We start from the raw sequence: 14,882 nt of genomic DNA, 5'->3' as shown, positions 1-14,882 counted from the left end.
AAGTTCCTTATGAACAGACAATTTTCAGATGAAGAAATTGAAACCATTTCTAGTCATATGAAAGAATGTTCCAAATCACTATTGATCAGAGAAATGAAAATTAAGACAACTTTGAAATACCACTACATATCTCTCAGCCTCTCAGATTGGCTAAAATGACAGGAAAAGACAATGACAAATGTTGGAGGGGATGTGGGAAAACTGGGACACTGAGACATTGTTGGTGGAATTGTGAACAGAATCAATTGTGAACCAGCAACCATTCTGGAGAGCAATCTGGAATTATGCCCAAAGGACTTCAAACTGTGCATAATCTTTAATCCAACAGTGTTTCTACTGGGCTTATATCCTAAAGGTATCTTAAGGGAGAGAAAGAGACCCCCATGTGCAAAAATATTTGTGACATCCCTCTTTGTAGTGGCAAGAAACTGGAAACTGAGTGGATGCCCATCAGTAGGAGAATGGTTGGGTAAATTGTGGTATATGAATTTTTTTTCTTTTTTCTTTTTCTTTTTATTTTATAATAACTTTATATTGATAGAGTCCATGCCAGGGTAATTTTTTTACAACATTATCCCTTGCACTTGCTTTTGTTCCGATTTTTCCCCTCCCTCCCTCCATCCCCTCCCCTAGATGGCAAGCAGTCCTTTATATGTTGGATATGTTGCAGTATATCCTAGATACAATATATGTTTGCAGAACCGAACAGTTCTCTTGTTGCACAGGGAGAATTGGATTCAGAAGGTACAAATAACCCGGGAAGAAAAACAAAGATGCAGATAGTTCACATTCGTTTCCCATTGTTCTTTCTTTGAGTGTAGCTGCTTCTGTCCATCATTTATCAATTGAAACTCAGTTAGGTCTCTTTGTCAAAGAAATCCTCTTCCATCAGAATACATCCTCATACAATATCGTTGTCAAAGTGTATAATGATCTCAAGGTTCTGCTCATTTCACTCTGCATCAGTTCATGTAAGTCTCTCCAAGCCTCTGCTCATTTCACTCCGCATCAGTTCATGTAAGTCTCTCCAAGCCTCTCTGTATTGGATGAATACAGAGAGGCTTGGAGAGACTTACATGAACTGATGCGGAGTGAAATGAGCAGAACCTTTACACAGCAACAAGAAGATTATATGGTGATCAATTCTGATGGATGAGGCTCTCTTGAGCAATGAGATGATTCAGACCAGTTCCAATTGTTCAGTGATGAAGAGAGCCATCTATACCCAGAGAGAGGACTGTGGGAACTGAGTCTGGACTACAACATATCATTTTCACTCTTTTTGTTGTTGTTTGCTTACATTTTATTTTCTTTCTCATTTTTTCTTGTTTGATTTGATTTTTCTTGTGCAGTAAGATAACTGTATAAATGTGTATTCATATACTGGATTTAATGTATATTTCTACCATGTTTAATATACATAGGACTACTTGCCATCTAAGGGAGGGAATGGGGGAAGGGGGCAGGAAATTATAACACAAGGTTTTGCAAGGGTTAATGTTGAAAAATTATCCATGCATATGTTTTGAAAATAAAAAGCTTTAATTAAAAAAAAAAAGATTGTAAGCTCCTTGAGATCAGGGGTTATCCTTCTTTTTATTAATTGTATCCCCAGCACTTATAGAGTCGGTGTCATATAGTAGGTGCTTAATAAATGTTTATTGGATTAGAAAGCTATTGGTGCAGGCAAGAGACAATGAAAGCCTGAACTAGGATAATATCAACAGAAACCAGAGGACATATATGAGAAATATGGTGAAAGCAGAAATGGTAGGATTTGGCAATGGCTTGGATAGGTGGGATGGGTGATATTAAATAGTAATACACCTTGGTGAATAGGAAGATGGTGGTATCCTTTTCAATAATAGGGAAATTGGAAAGAGGGGAAGATTTGAAAAAGAATGAGTTCTGTTTGGGACATTTTGTGTTTGAAATACCTAAGATACATCCAATTCTAGATGTCCAAAAGGCAGTTGGTGGTATGAGACCGAAATCCAAGAGAAAGGCTATGAATGGATAAAAGATCTAGAAATCACATGCACAGAGATAATTTAACCCATGGGAGTCGAAAAGTTTGCAAAATGAGATAGCACAGAGGGAGAAGAGAAGGTAGTCCAGGACAGAACTTGGGGATGACCTCTAGTTAGTAGGGATGCTGTGAATGAAGACTCATCAAGGGAGACATGGAGGAGTGGTCAGGCAAACAGAGGAGAATCAGGAGAGAAGAGTGTCCATAAGAGGATGATACTTTCTTAGTGCACTAACATCAAATGATTTGGCAATGAAGACATCACAATAACTTGTTCTTTTCTCTGTCTCATCTGTCCTCCACTGAACTTCCATAATAATCTTTTCACAGCAGGACCATTGCATTCCCCTATACAAGAACGCTGGCTAACCCCAAAGGACCCAGAGTATGGTATGACAAAGCATGGTGTGGTTTGGCATGGTAAGGGATGGCATGAGGGCCTATGGGATGCCTTGGTACCATACAGGGGGGATTAGTGTGGTGGTACCACATGGTATTATTTTATATAGTACACAATATTGTATGATAAAGTACAATTCAAAATAGTTTAGCACAGCATACTGTAATTTTTAGATTATTTGTTATTTATCCTTTATTAATGTAACCAATATAAAAAGTGACAATCATTAATTGAACACTTACTTATTCTTTGGTAGATGTGCAAGACTCTTTTGGGGTCAGGCCCGTGTGTCTTGTTCCTTTAGTGACTCGCACTATAATCAGAACACAGCAAGCACTCGATATTTGTAAACTGCACTGAAGTTGAAAAATTGGAAGGCTTGGAAATTCAGGGGTTTGGTGGGCTCCCTATGTTGCATTTTTCATCTTGGGCTGACAATAACTGTAATATCTTATATCCATATAGTTTAACATTTTTCCAAGCATTTCACAAATGTTACATCATGTAAAGAGATCAGCAGGAGAGACAAGATCTTCATTGAACAAACAGAGGAGGAGAGATCACAGAATCCAAGAAGTTCAGAGTTGGAAGGACCCTCACGGGCTATTTAGGCCAACCCCCTATACTTCCCTGTGAGTGGTCACCCAGCCACCACCCCTCAACGCAGCATTGTTCTTCTCGATTTCTCTGGTCAGTGGGAGCTTCATCCTGACGTCAAGCCTGCAGCTGACACCTGCAGCTCATGGTTCTGTCCAAACAGAACAAGTCTGATTTTTCCTTACACATGACAGGCCTTCAAAAGCAGAGGAGTAGGAGTATCCCGGACAGGGACCCAACTTCCTCGCCTGATGCATCCAACTCAACCTTTTTCTAAACACAATACAAAACGGCAGTGGCTATTCTTGCTCTGACACTTAAGGCCTTAAGATAATGTAGCACTTGAGCTTTGCAAAGTGCTTTACATATTACCTCCTTTAATTCATTATTATTCCCCTTTTACAGATAAGGAAACCAGTGAGGTTAAGTAACTTGCCCAGAATCATACAGCTTGGTAATGCCTGAGGCACATTTGAACTCTGTTTCCAGGTCCAAGGTTCTACCCCCTACATTATCTCACTGCCTCACTAGGCTGAGGAGTCAAACGCTAGATAATCTGAGCACACGATGACAGAAGTAGGAGAACATCACAGGAATTCCAAGTTCACAGCCTTCTGGGTAGGCTGATCACCTGCTCCTGCTACAGCTACACTCAAAACCTTCTCATCTCTGTGGGCACAATGAGCATGTAAGTGGCCAGATGTCCGTGTCTATCCATGTCCTGGCAGTGTGAGAAGAAGACTGAATGGATAGGGGATCAGAAGAACAATTTGTAGGATTTGGGGCAGATGAGGATCTTCAAAGTCACTAAGTCTATTCCCTGTAGGTGAGGAAACTTCAGTACAGGGTGGAAAAGTAAACTGCTGAGATTCACAAAGCTGACAAATATCAAAGCCGGGATGGAGAATTAGGTCTTCTGACTCCAAGCTCCATGCTCTTTACATTCTTCCCTTTTGTTTCTACTATTTTTTTTTATCTTTGTGACTCTGAACAAGATGTTTTTTCTCTCCAGGTCTCAGTTTCCTTATCTGTACAGTGGAAGGTTTAGCTCTAACCCCTATGATCTGAAAGTACTGAATTTTATTTGTGTCCAATAAAGATACTTAGAGGTTTTTGTTACTATCAACAGGAAACTGAAAGAACCTGGAGAGACAGACAAAGACAGAGATAGAGAGACACACTGAAAAAAATTTGGCAACCAAGAGGACATAATGATGAATTCTGGTTTTGTCAAGATTTATACTTCTTTGTTGGCATTTTCATGTTATCTGCCTTCTTCCCCATTTACTGCTCCTTACTACATGAACCAATTCTCATGAGTCTGGTGATTCTCAGTCCTCTCTGTCCTGGAAAGCATCTCAGAATGATGGCTAATAGAAGTCTTTTTTTTGTGAATTTTGAATTGAAATTTGTATTTTGTTGCTCATATCACTAACCCAGAGAGGCAAGAGACAGAAAGAGAGAGAGAGAGAGAGAGAGAAAGAGAGAGAGAGAGAGAGAGAGAGAGAGAGACAAAGAGAGACAAAGAGATAGACAGAGAGAGAGACAGAGACAGATTCAGAGAGACAGAAAAGGAAAAACAGCCATCATTAATGGATGAATGAGTGAAAAGGGATCCTACATAATCCACAATCCAAAACCAGAATCCAACAAAATTAACGAGAAAAAGGGAGGCAAGAAAGCTGGACAGAAATGGGAGGGAAAGGAAGAAAGAAGAAAAAAAAAAAAAAAGGAAGCAGGAGAAGGCAGAAAGAGGAAGGGAGGAGGAAAGAGGATGAAGATGAGTTACCCTAACTGAAGCTGTGTTTACATGTGAACCAGCAATGCAAGCTGGAAACCCATTCAAGGAAAAAGGTGGAGTCACTTTGTTTATCACTTTGAATCTCCTTTCAACTGTAAGCAACTGGCCTGAGAAGTGACCTCTTCTTTTGGTTCTCAGAGATTGGCAATTTAACTGCTAATTACTTTGTATATAAATCCTAGTAGGCAGGGCTGGATAATTAAGCTTTAGTTTCAGCAGGGAAGCTAATCCTTCTGGCCCTACTAGACTGTCAAACACCCCTATCAGAGGAAGGGAGGAGAGACTTAGGTAATACAGCACAGTGGATGATTCCAAACTAATCCCTCTTTAGTTATGGAATCTTCAGAGAGACTCAGACAGGAATACACACTCACCCACTTAATCCCCCTTCCCTCTTTGGGGCTTAGTCTCTTCTATGGGTAGTTTGGCACCCAACGGGTTAGTAGGGAGGTTGTGGACCTGATTAATCAAAAAGGCATAGAATCCATCTGCTTGTAAACATACCCCAAAACTCAGATGTGTAAGAAGAATAAAAAAAAAATCAGAAGGAGTGGGAGGGATGAGGGAAATAACATGTATGGATATGTGTGTATATACGTAACTGTATGTGTATGTGTATGTATACAAACATGTCTGCTGGTAAAATTTCTCAACTGTACATGCTTTTAAGAATATAAGATATACTTGATAAAACTTTGCCTATACAAGTAAAGATAATGGAAACTACAAGGAAACATATGCTAAGTAACAAATTCATGGAAAAGATAAACGGTACAGGAGTTCAGAGGAAAGGGCCTGATCTACAGAGTATAGCTTCGTGGAAATGAAATTTGAGCTGGACCTTGAAGAATGAGCAGGTCTTGCTCAGGCTCAGGAGTGGGTCATATAGGATATTTTGGACAGGATGGGAAAACAGGATAAACAAAGACCCCCAAAGAGGATGGAGGGATCTTCAAGTGGGGTGATGAGGGACCAGCAAATAAACCAAGAGAATTCATTTAGAGGAACAATGGAATATAAAATATGGTAGGACTAAACTGTGACAAACTTTAAAGTTCAAACACAGGATTTGGGTCTTATTTAATAGATTATAAAGAATATTTTTGAGCATTGAAGGTGCATGCATTAAACCTTTCTCATATGACTCCATGGAACATGTCAGCATCTTAGCTTCCCATACTGGAAAATGGTCTGCCATCCTAGGATCATAGATTTAGAGTAGAAAGGGATCTCAGAAACCATCTAGTCCAACCACCTCATTTTATATAGATGGAGCAACTGATGCCCAAAGAAATTTTGTAATATTCCTAAGAACACAGGTCCTAAGCAGCAGAGATGGCATTCAAACTCAGATTCTTAGCTTTCAAATCCAATGCTTTTTCCATTATACTACCTCATCTTGTAGACAGCCTATCTGCTTACCTCTTGGTTGCTTTGAATAATGGAAACTGAGCTGAGTTTCATTGTATACTATGTGAGATGTTATATAATAGGTTTTGCAAAATTTAAATGTTCTGGAAAGTTAAACTATTATTATTGTGTGAATTAATATTATAAATATACCAACTATCATCATCATCATCATTTTTGTAATTAATAGAGGGACTAGACCTGTGGTTTCATTGGTATAGGGAACTCTCAGATGAGGAAACACCCTCCATCAATTCAGTTTGGCACCTTCTGTAAAGAACTACTTAAAGCCTTGAAGTGTTAAAGGAGTTGTCTGTTGTCACCAAACTGGTATGTGCCAGAGGCAGAACTCTATCTAGCTTCTTGGCCTGTTCTCTATCTACTATGCTGTCTTATCTCTTCAGTTAATATTAGTATGTGGAAAATATTGTACAAAAGGAAAACTATCTATTGATTCTACTTCTTTCTATTTGTTGCTTTTCTAAAGAAGCATCTTCTTCACCTAGGCCCGTGTCTTCACTATTTCTTCATGAGCTACACTTATTTATGATTGTTTAATTTTCCTTTTATTATTTTTCCATTGGTCAGGTATGTCTCCTACTCTTACTCCCAATACCATCACCCAAAATGTTTATCCATCCTTCAAAACCAAACTGTAAAGGTTTCCTCTATGAACTTTACATGATCACCCCCAATCCAAAATGCTTTGTCTTTTTGTTGATGTTCCATTGAACTCATTGTCTCATCATCTATCGAGCTCTTGCCATATACAGTTTTGTATTTTTAATTGTCTTTTCATGTCCGGGGTCCTTAGCTAGATTGTAGAATTCTCAATGACAGAAATTAAGCTACAAACACACACACACACACACACACACACACACACACACACACACACACACACACAATGTTTTGTGTCATGATCAGAAGTGATCCCATCCTGTCTTGTTTGCTAGTTGTTTTTCCACTTCCTGTGTTCCCCATAGTGCTTTGACCATACAAGGTGATCCAATCAATATTTGATTGATTGAGGCTTGGAATTTGACTCAAACCAGATGGGACCTACGTGGACTCAACCAAGGCTGCAGCTCCTCTCTTTGAGGGGGGTTATAGCCAATAACAATAAATCCCTTGACGTGAATTTAAGAAAAGGAGGAAAAAGTAGGAAAAAGAAACTAACTTAATGTAACAGTTGACAGTAGCTGAAAAAAAAATCCCTCGAGGATCTTTAATGTTCTTGTTTCTAATAATAAGTAGTCATTCCTCCCAGAATTCCTGACCTCATAGAGCAGCCTGCGTAAATGCGCTTTCTTCCTTACTGGAAAGGGAATGAGAATGTGTGTGTGTGTGTGTGTGTGTGTGTGTGTGTGTGTGTGTGTGTGTGTGTGTGTGTGTGTGTGTGTGTGTGTGTGTGTTGTTTTCTTGGAAGGGAGATTCAGGGGGGCAAGAAGCAAAGCTAAATGGTCTTCAAAGAGTCACTTCCTGTTGGGTGCCTTCTACTACCTCCTTCCCCCTACATCACAACCCAAGAACCCCTTGTGACTCCTCCTTTCCCGATTCTATCTGTTGGAGACAGCTAAGACAAACAAACTCAGGAAGTGGCAAAAGGTTGGAAAACAGAAGAAATCTATGGCACTGAAGGGAAAAGTGAAGAGATTGTGACTGGTCTGCAAGGGGAAGGTGAAGGTCACTCCAAGGTCATTCTGTGCCAAGCCCTTCAAAATGCCTTGCTTGTATTTTCATACAAAACTGGCACACACATTTGGCCAGGGCTCCAGGGACCATTATCGCAATGATAAACAGCCCAGGAAAAAAAAAAAAAAAGGTCCTTCTATGTAAGCAAATTGGAACAAACAACTAATTTAAAGCTGGTTGCTAAGAAACCAGAGGGATAGCAGCCAAAATCAGTCCAACTGTCTAGAATTTTCATTATGTTTTTATTTTTAAAAAGTAAAAGAAAAGAAAAAGAAGCTAACCTGTAGATGACGCCATGTTGGTGAAGGAACATGAGTGCTGAAGTAACCTCTGCAGCATAGAATCGGGACCGAGGTTCATCAAATTTTCGAGAACGTTGAATTTGAAACATCAGGTCTCCTCCATTTACATATTCCATGACGAAAAAGAGGCGATCCTGAAATTAATCAAGAAAGAACATTTAGTTAATTTCCCTTCAAATGATCAAAGAAGTCTGTTTTACCTGCCCACTGCTTCAGGCACACCTGCATGAGGAATCTGAAGGAACAAGCTTAGACCTTGAGGCTTGGAGTGTAAGGAAGAAAGGCTAACCCCCAAGAAAGCAACAAATGAGAAAAGAGCAAAGAAAAAGAAGAAAGGAAAGCTTGGGGACAATGAGCATAGCCTAGGAGCTGGGCACTACTTCAGAGGTGGCATCTTGGAAATAGTGCTAGAGGGAAAGTCAGGGGATAGGGGTTTTAGCCCTGAATCTGTCATTAACAACCTAAATGATTTTGGACTTAACAAATATGGGCTTCATTGCTGTCATCTATAAAATGTTGCAGAGAGCAGTTTCTGTCATATTTGCCTCTGTAGTATTTGTAAGGGGAGTAAATGAAATAATGTACGTGTATAAGCCTTGATAATTATAAATTTGTCACCTTTGAATATTGCTTAGACCATATCCCTAAAATGAAATCTCCTTGAAAAGAAAAAAAAAGTATGTATACACACATACACATACACACACACACACATTTAAACAAAGAATTACTCTCCACTACTACATAATTTTGGAATCAGAGACTAGCTGAATTCCCAAACTTTGAAGAGAGTTTTCACATCTGTGGAGTAAGCAAAATAACAGATTATCCCCCTTCCTTCTCCCTACTTCCCCTCTTTTCTTACTATACAACTAGCAACTGAAAAACTTATAAATGCTATTATTCCAAGGGATCTTTCATGTCCGCTTTCATTCTCCTACCTACTCTTGCTTTTTATAAAACAAAGTTCCTCAGATCTGCCTCCAAAGACTAATATTGCCTACATGTAGAAAGTGAAGGCCAAGGGACAGTGGTCTCTCTGGGGAGGACTCTCTCAGATCCCCACCCATCACATACTTCTAAGACCTCTGAGAAGCTCTTGGAATACAGGGAACAGGAGAAACAATTGATGGGCCTTCCAGTGAAATTAGGGCGTGCAAGTCCCTCTGAGCATGTGAGAGGAAGAAATATGCCTCATTTATAATATTACATCATGGGTAGGGACTCAAAGGACAAGCTACTCCAATGTATGTGGAGACCAGTTTTTTTTTAGGGAGATTCTTTGCTAGATTTTCATTCATGTCACACTACTATCTGACTCTTCTTGAGCCCTCTTCCCTATTAGATTGATCATATTCTATGGATCCAATTAATATCTCAACATAGATGACTTCCTGTTCTATCTATCCAGGATCCTTCCTATGACATCATCAATTACATTTAGATCTCAAACTGGTCATTCTGTAAGCATCTCAAACTCAACATGTCCCAAACATCCCAAACATGGGAATTATTATTTTTGTCCTTAAACCTCCCCCTTCTTCTCACCTTCCCTGTTATTTTTCTTATGGAGAGTACTACCATCCTCTGAGTCACCCATGCTTAGTTTGATCACTTTGGTGGGATCCTTGATGCATCACTGCCATTAATCCTACAAATTCATCTTTTGTATATGTCCCCTTCTTACTACTTTGGTACAAATCATCATTTCACACGCGAACTATTGCAATAACTTGATTAGTTTCTTGTCAGTCAAACATTTATTAATTATCTATTATGTGTCAAGCATTATACTGAGTACTGGGGACACAAATAAGAAAAAGACAATTTCTGACTCCAAAGAGCTTACAATTTAATGGGGGAAAACAATACACAAGGAAGTGGATGACAGCAGGGAGAGGTTGGGAAAGAAAGGATCTAGAGAGGATGATGGAGTCCATGCCAAGAAGTACAAATGGTAGAAAATGAAGAGCTGCTGTGCTGGAAACCCTATTTAAATAGGGGTCTTGAAAAATGTTATTGCTCCTCCTTCCAAGCCTCCAATCAGAGAGCAGAGGATATTGAGAGTATAAGACATGAAAATAAAAGCTGATAAAATCTCTAAAGGATGAGTTTTCTAATGATAAGGTTTTCAGGAAGCATGTTTATGTTTATTTCAGGAGTGTAGCTGGTGGAAGATCTCTCAAATCTCTTCCCACTCTAATCTATCTTCTTCTACTTATTTGCCAAAGTGATTTTCCTAAAACTAAGGACTGACCATATCACCCTCCCTCTTTCACTCAATAAACTAGTGTGACTCCCTATTACTTTCAGGAACAAATATAAAATCTTCTATTTAGCTATAATGTTCTTTAAAACCTGGCTCTTTCCTATCTTTCACCTTACTCTTTATTCCCTTCTCTCTCCCCCACCCCCCACCAGGGTTAAGTGACTTGCCCAGGGTCACACAGCTAGGAACTGTTAAAGTGTCTGAGGCCAGTTTTGAATTCAGGTCCTCCTGACTTTAGGTCTGGTGCTCTATTTATTGTGCCACCTAGCTGCCCCTCTATTGTTCTTTAAAGTCTGGCTGACCTTATTTTCTTGCTGTTCCTTATCCATAATTCCATTGAAAGATTTTATGACTTTTAATCAGCTATCCCCCATGCTTGGAGCATTCTCTCTTTCTCATCTCTGCCTTCAGGCCTCCTGAAAAACCCAGCTCAAATTCTGCCTTTAGAGGGAGGTCTTTCCTAGTATGCTAGTACCTTCATCCAATACCTTATCTAGATCTTATATATATATGTACTATCTAAATATGTAACAATATACTCTCGTGTGTGTGTATGTGTGTGTGTGTGTGTGTGTGTGTTTTATTTATGGGTTATCCCCCTCCCCATTAGATTGTAAGCTTCCTGAAGACAAAAGACCATATTTTTGCCTTTCTTAGAACACAGTAAATAAGAAATGCTCATTTCTGACTGATTGAATACCCAGCAAAGGATAAAATATGTCTATGGTATTAAGAATTTGCATTCAGGTTACATAAGCCAGATCTCAGGAGAATGTGTTAAGAAAAATGTTGAATTTTTCACATTTTAGTCAACAAACCCATTTTTGAGATTAGGCTAAGGGAATCATTCTATTCTTTGGATCAAAGATTTTAATCTTTTTTTGTATCACACATTAGCTCTTTTCTCAGTAAAAAGATTTTGCTTTTGTTATTCAAGATTCAAAATGGAAGGGAATTCTTAATTTCAGTTAGAGTTTACTGAAATAAAAAAGTGATTTTTTTCCCCTCAAACAAATTTATATATACTTTGAAATCTATTCATGAATCTTTTATGGAACTATCAGCTCCAGGTGAACAATTCCTGCTCCACACCCTAAAGGTAGAAGATGAAAGTATGGCCTGCTCTGCATCAAACATGTCAACAGCACAATTTCTATATTTTTCAGTTTGAAACTGACCACAACACACATGGCATGCACACATAGAGATGACAGTAGGGAGGGCTTCCTCCCTCTCTCTTTGTGCTTGCTCTCAGCATTTCATTTATTCTTCTTCTTCTTTTTTTTTTTTTTAGTCTTGGCATTCGTTAGTGACTATTTTTATCCTTGGTGGACATGACATGGGTGACATGAGATAAACTATAGTTGAATAGGGGACATTAGGGGAAGTTGTGAATTCTCACTCAAGCCTCCCAGTCTCAAAAAGCTTCCATTTGCAGGTCAGATTTGGTGTCTTGGGTGAGGAAGGGGAGGATTATTAGAGATGGAAGGTTTCTACCTCTTCCCCTTTTCATCATCAATCTTTTCTCTCCTTAACTTCTTTCCTCCTCTCTATGAGCATGTTTAGTTCTCTCTAACCTAATAAATGATCAAACATTAATTTAAACCCTTCTCTTGATTCTTTAACACCTTTTAATTGAATCTCAGGATTCCTATCTCATTTAATTGAAATAAAATATCTCTTTGAACTTCAGGTCACTCTGTTGTAAAAATAAGACAGTTGAACTACATAGCCTTTAAGGTGCCTTTTAGTTCTCCCGCATAACTCCTCTGATTCTATATCTGTCTTTCTTTACTCCAGAACTTTCTGAAAGAGTAGTTGGCATTCATTCTCTCCATCTCTTTGACACTGTTTCATTCATCTGACATTTTCTGTGTGATCTTGAATGGTCACTGAATCTCTTTGGTTGGGTCTCCATTTACCTTAGTTGTCAAATGAGAAACTTGGACTAAGATTCTCTCTAAGATTTCTTTCAGATCCAGAGCTATGGTCCCATAGCTCCCAACCCTATTGTGAACTGGCTTCACATGATCATCAGGGAAGATTCTGTGCTCTATGAGGAAAGCAGAATTTAATTAGCCCAGAGAAAATATGAGATGAGCAAAATAAAAAAGGCTACCCCAAATGTTATTTGTGTCTAAACTGTAGCAGAGTATTCCAAGCTCATATTAGCCACAGTCAGACACACTATAACTTGACTTTAATATAATGATGTCATTTTGGTCCTTTTCAAGAATGAAAGACAACAAGGCTTAAAGCTAGAAGAAACCTTAGAAGTAATAAAGGTCAGCCTCCGTTGTTTCTTCACAGATAAGTAAACTGAGACAGAGAGGGCAGAGAGACTTACATAAAGTCACCTAGATACTATGTCTCCCAACTCTATCACCTTCCCCAAAGATATAATGTACTGGTATCCATTTATTGAGAAGCTACATCTTTTACAATGCCAAAAGATTTCTAGCCTAATAAAACTTTGTCAAATGTCATTTTAAATGTAATCCATATTTGTATATATTAAGATTAAAATGAGTAGAGTATGTCACAATAATTTATCAGTATCTCAAAGCACTGTTACTTTAAAGATCTCAAATAACTTCCTTTTACATCTATCAAGTCAGATTTTTTCCCTAATAGTAGTACTTAACTGTGTTATTTTTATCTTTATATTCTCATTAACTAGCATGGTTCCCCAGCACATAGTAGGTAATTAATAAGAGCTTTCCAATGAATTGATTTGTACATGTATAGTACTTTATATTTTAGACAACACATTCATACACATTATCAAAATATTAATAATGGCATTATTATCTTTAAAAAGTCTCTTCTAAACTCTAGTGATATTTCAAAGCTCTCTTATAAAGCGTTCACATTTTGCCTTATATTACACTTGTGATCATATCTTATCTTTCCTATTAGACTATAAATATTTGTTGATTGGAATGAATGGAAGAGTCCCATTGGGGAAGAGATTGTTTCCTATTTTATCTTCCCCTCTTCCACAATATCTAGCATAATACTCTGCCCATAGCAAGTATTTTAAAAACATCTTCTCTTCTCTGGACCAATCTTCATTTTATAGATGAATAAATTGAGGCTCAAGAATTATTTGATCAAAATGATACATCTAGTAATCAAACTAATGTTAGAACCCAAAACTCTAAGAATGTGCTACATTTCCTTTACTTTGTCATATTCCCTATTATCTTAAGTTGCATATTCTCAGGGATCTAAAGAAAAGACAATATCTGCTATAGGAGAAGAGGGAAAAGGGAGCTTAGCTGAGTTGCTGTGGTTGGATAAGAAGGAGATTGAATTTGAGTTGGGTTTAAATCATTCCCTAGGGAAAAGATGGAAACTTTAATGGGGTGAATCTAATCTTTTTTGTGCTGCTGGGTGCATCTAACTCACAATTCACTAAAAGTTCTCTTGTGGTTCAAAAGAACAATTACCCATCCCAAAGTAAATATCCAAATAATTCATGGAAACCAATGCAAACTCAAATAGAAATGGAGGCCACTAAACCACATATAAAGATTCATTGCAAGATGCATATTGACTTAGTTTTAAAATGTCATATTATCTATGTTTTGTTGTATTTTCACTTATTTTGCTAAATATTTCCCAGGTACATTTTCATCTGGTGCAGGCCACACTGGGGTTTGTTGTGGCCAACATGCAGATGTGGACCACAAATTTCATACCTCTGATGTAGACCATGGGAAGATGAGGAACATTAGTTGATTCTCCTTGTATGAAACTGCCATCCTCCTCTGCTAGTGATGTTATTGCAATTTCACAGCAAAAATCTTCTAAATATCCTACTCTAAGAACAGACTAGATTTACTTCTGCCCAAGCAGAGAGCAGCAGATGGGACAGGATCTTAGGGAACTGTGTTTTAAAATGTATTTTTTTAAAAGGTCAGGAATGGAGCTCGGGTGCATTCCAGCCAATTTCCACTGCTGTAAATAGCTTTGTGGAAGCCTTACTGGAGGCTGTTCCAGGCCGTGATCCAAAGCAGCACGAGACTAAATCAAGTGTCTCTAATCTACAAAGTTTGCAAAAATATGAGTATATACTGGACTGGATTGTTTCCTTCTGCAAAATCTTATGATCAATGAACATTTAATGAATACCTATTATTAAGAGTCTTCTTCTGCCTGGTGTTAAGTGTATAACTTATAAGAAGTAGCTCCTTCCTTAATGGAGTTACAATCTAGTTGGGGAGGTAGGACATATATGTAGTCCTTTATCATCAAGGTGGCTGATGGGAAGTTGTTTCTTCCTGGAAATAAGGACTGAAAAATCATGGGAGATAAAAACCACTGTGGGACCCAAAAAGCTCTAGAACCTTTGTGCCCCATAGAGAAAACAGGGA

At 38.3% G+C, this 14,882-nt stretch overlaps 1 protein-coding gene across 2 annotated transcripts in view; it reads right to left on the bottom strand.

Annotated features, from left to right (window-relative positions):
- The window catches only part of PRKCE (protein kinase C epsilon), a 664,873-nt gene that overhangs the window by 113,481 nt on the left and 536,510 nt on the right, over positions 1–14,882 (bottom strand). For both annotated transcript variants that reach the window (XM_051975204.1, XM_051975203.1), the window contains exon 11: positions 8,214–8,368. In XM_051975204.1, the coding sequence (XP_051831164.1) occupies positions 8,214–8,368 (155 nt within the window). The remainder of the gene's footprint in view (positions 1–8,213; positions 8,369–14,882) is intronic.

Source organism: Antechinus flavipes, chromosome 2, assembly GCF_016432865.1.
Source record: "Antechinus flavipes isolate AdamAnt ecotype Samford, QLD, Australia chromosome 2, AdamAnt_v2, whole genome shotgun sequence".
NCBI lineage: Eukaryota > Metazoa > Chordata > Mammalia > Dasyuromorphia > Dasyuridae > Antechinus > Antechinus flavipes.
This window is presented reverse-complemented; position numbering and strand designations above follow the sequence as displayed.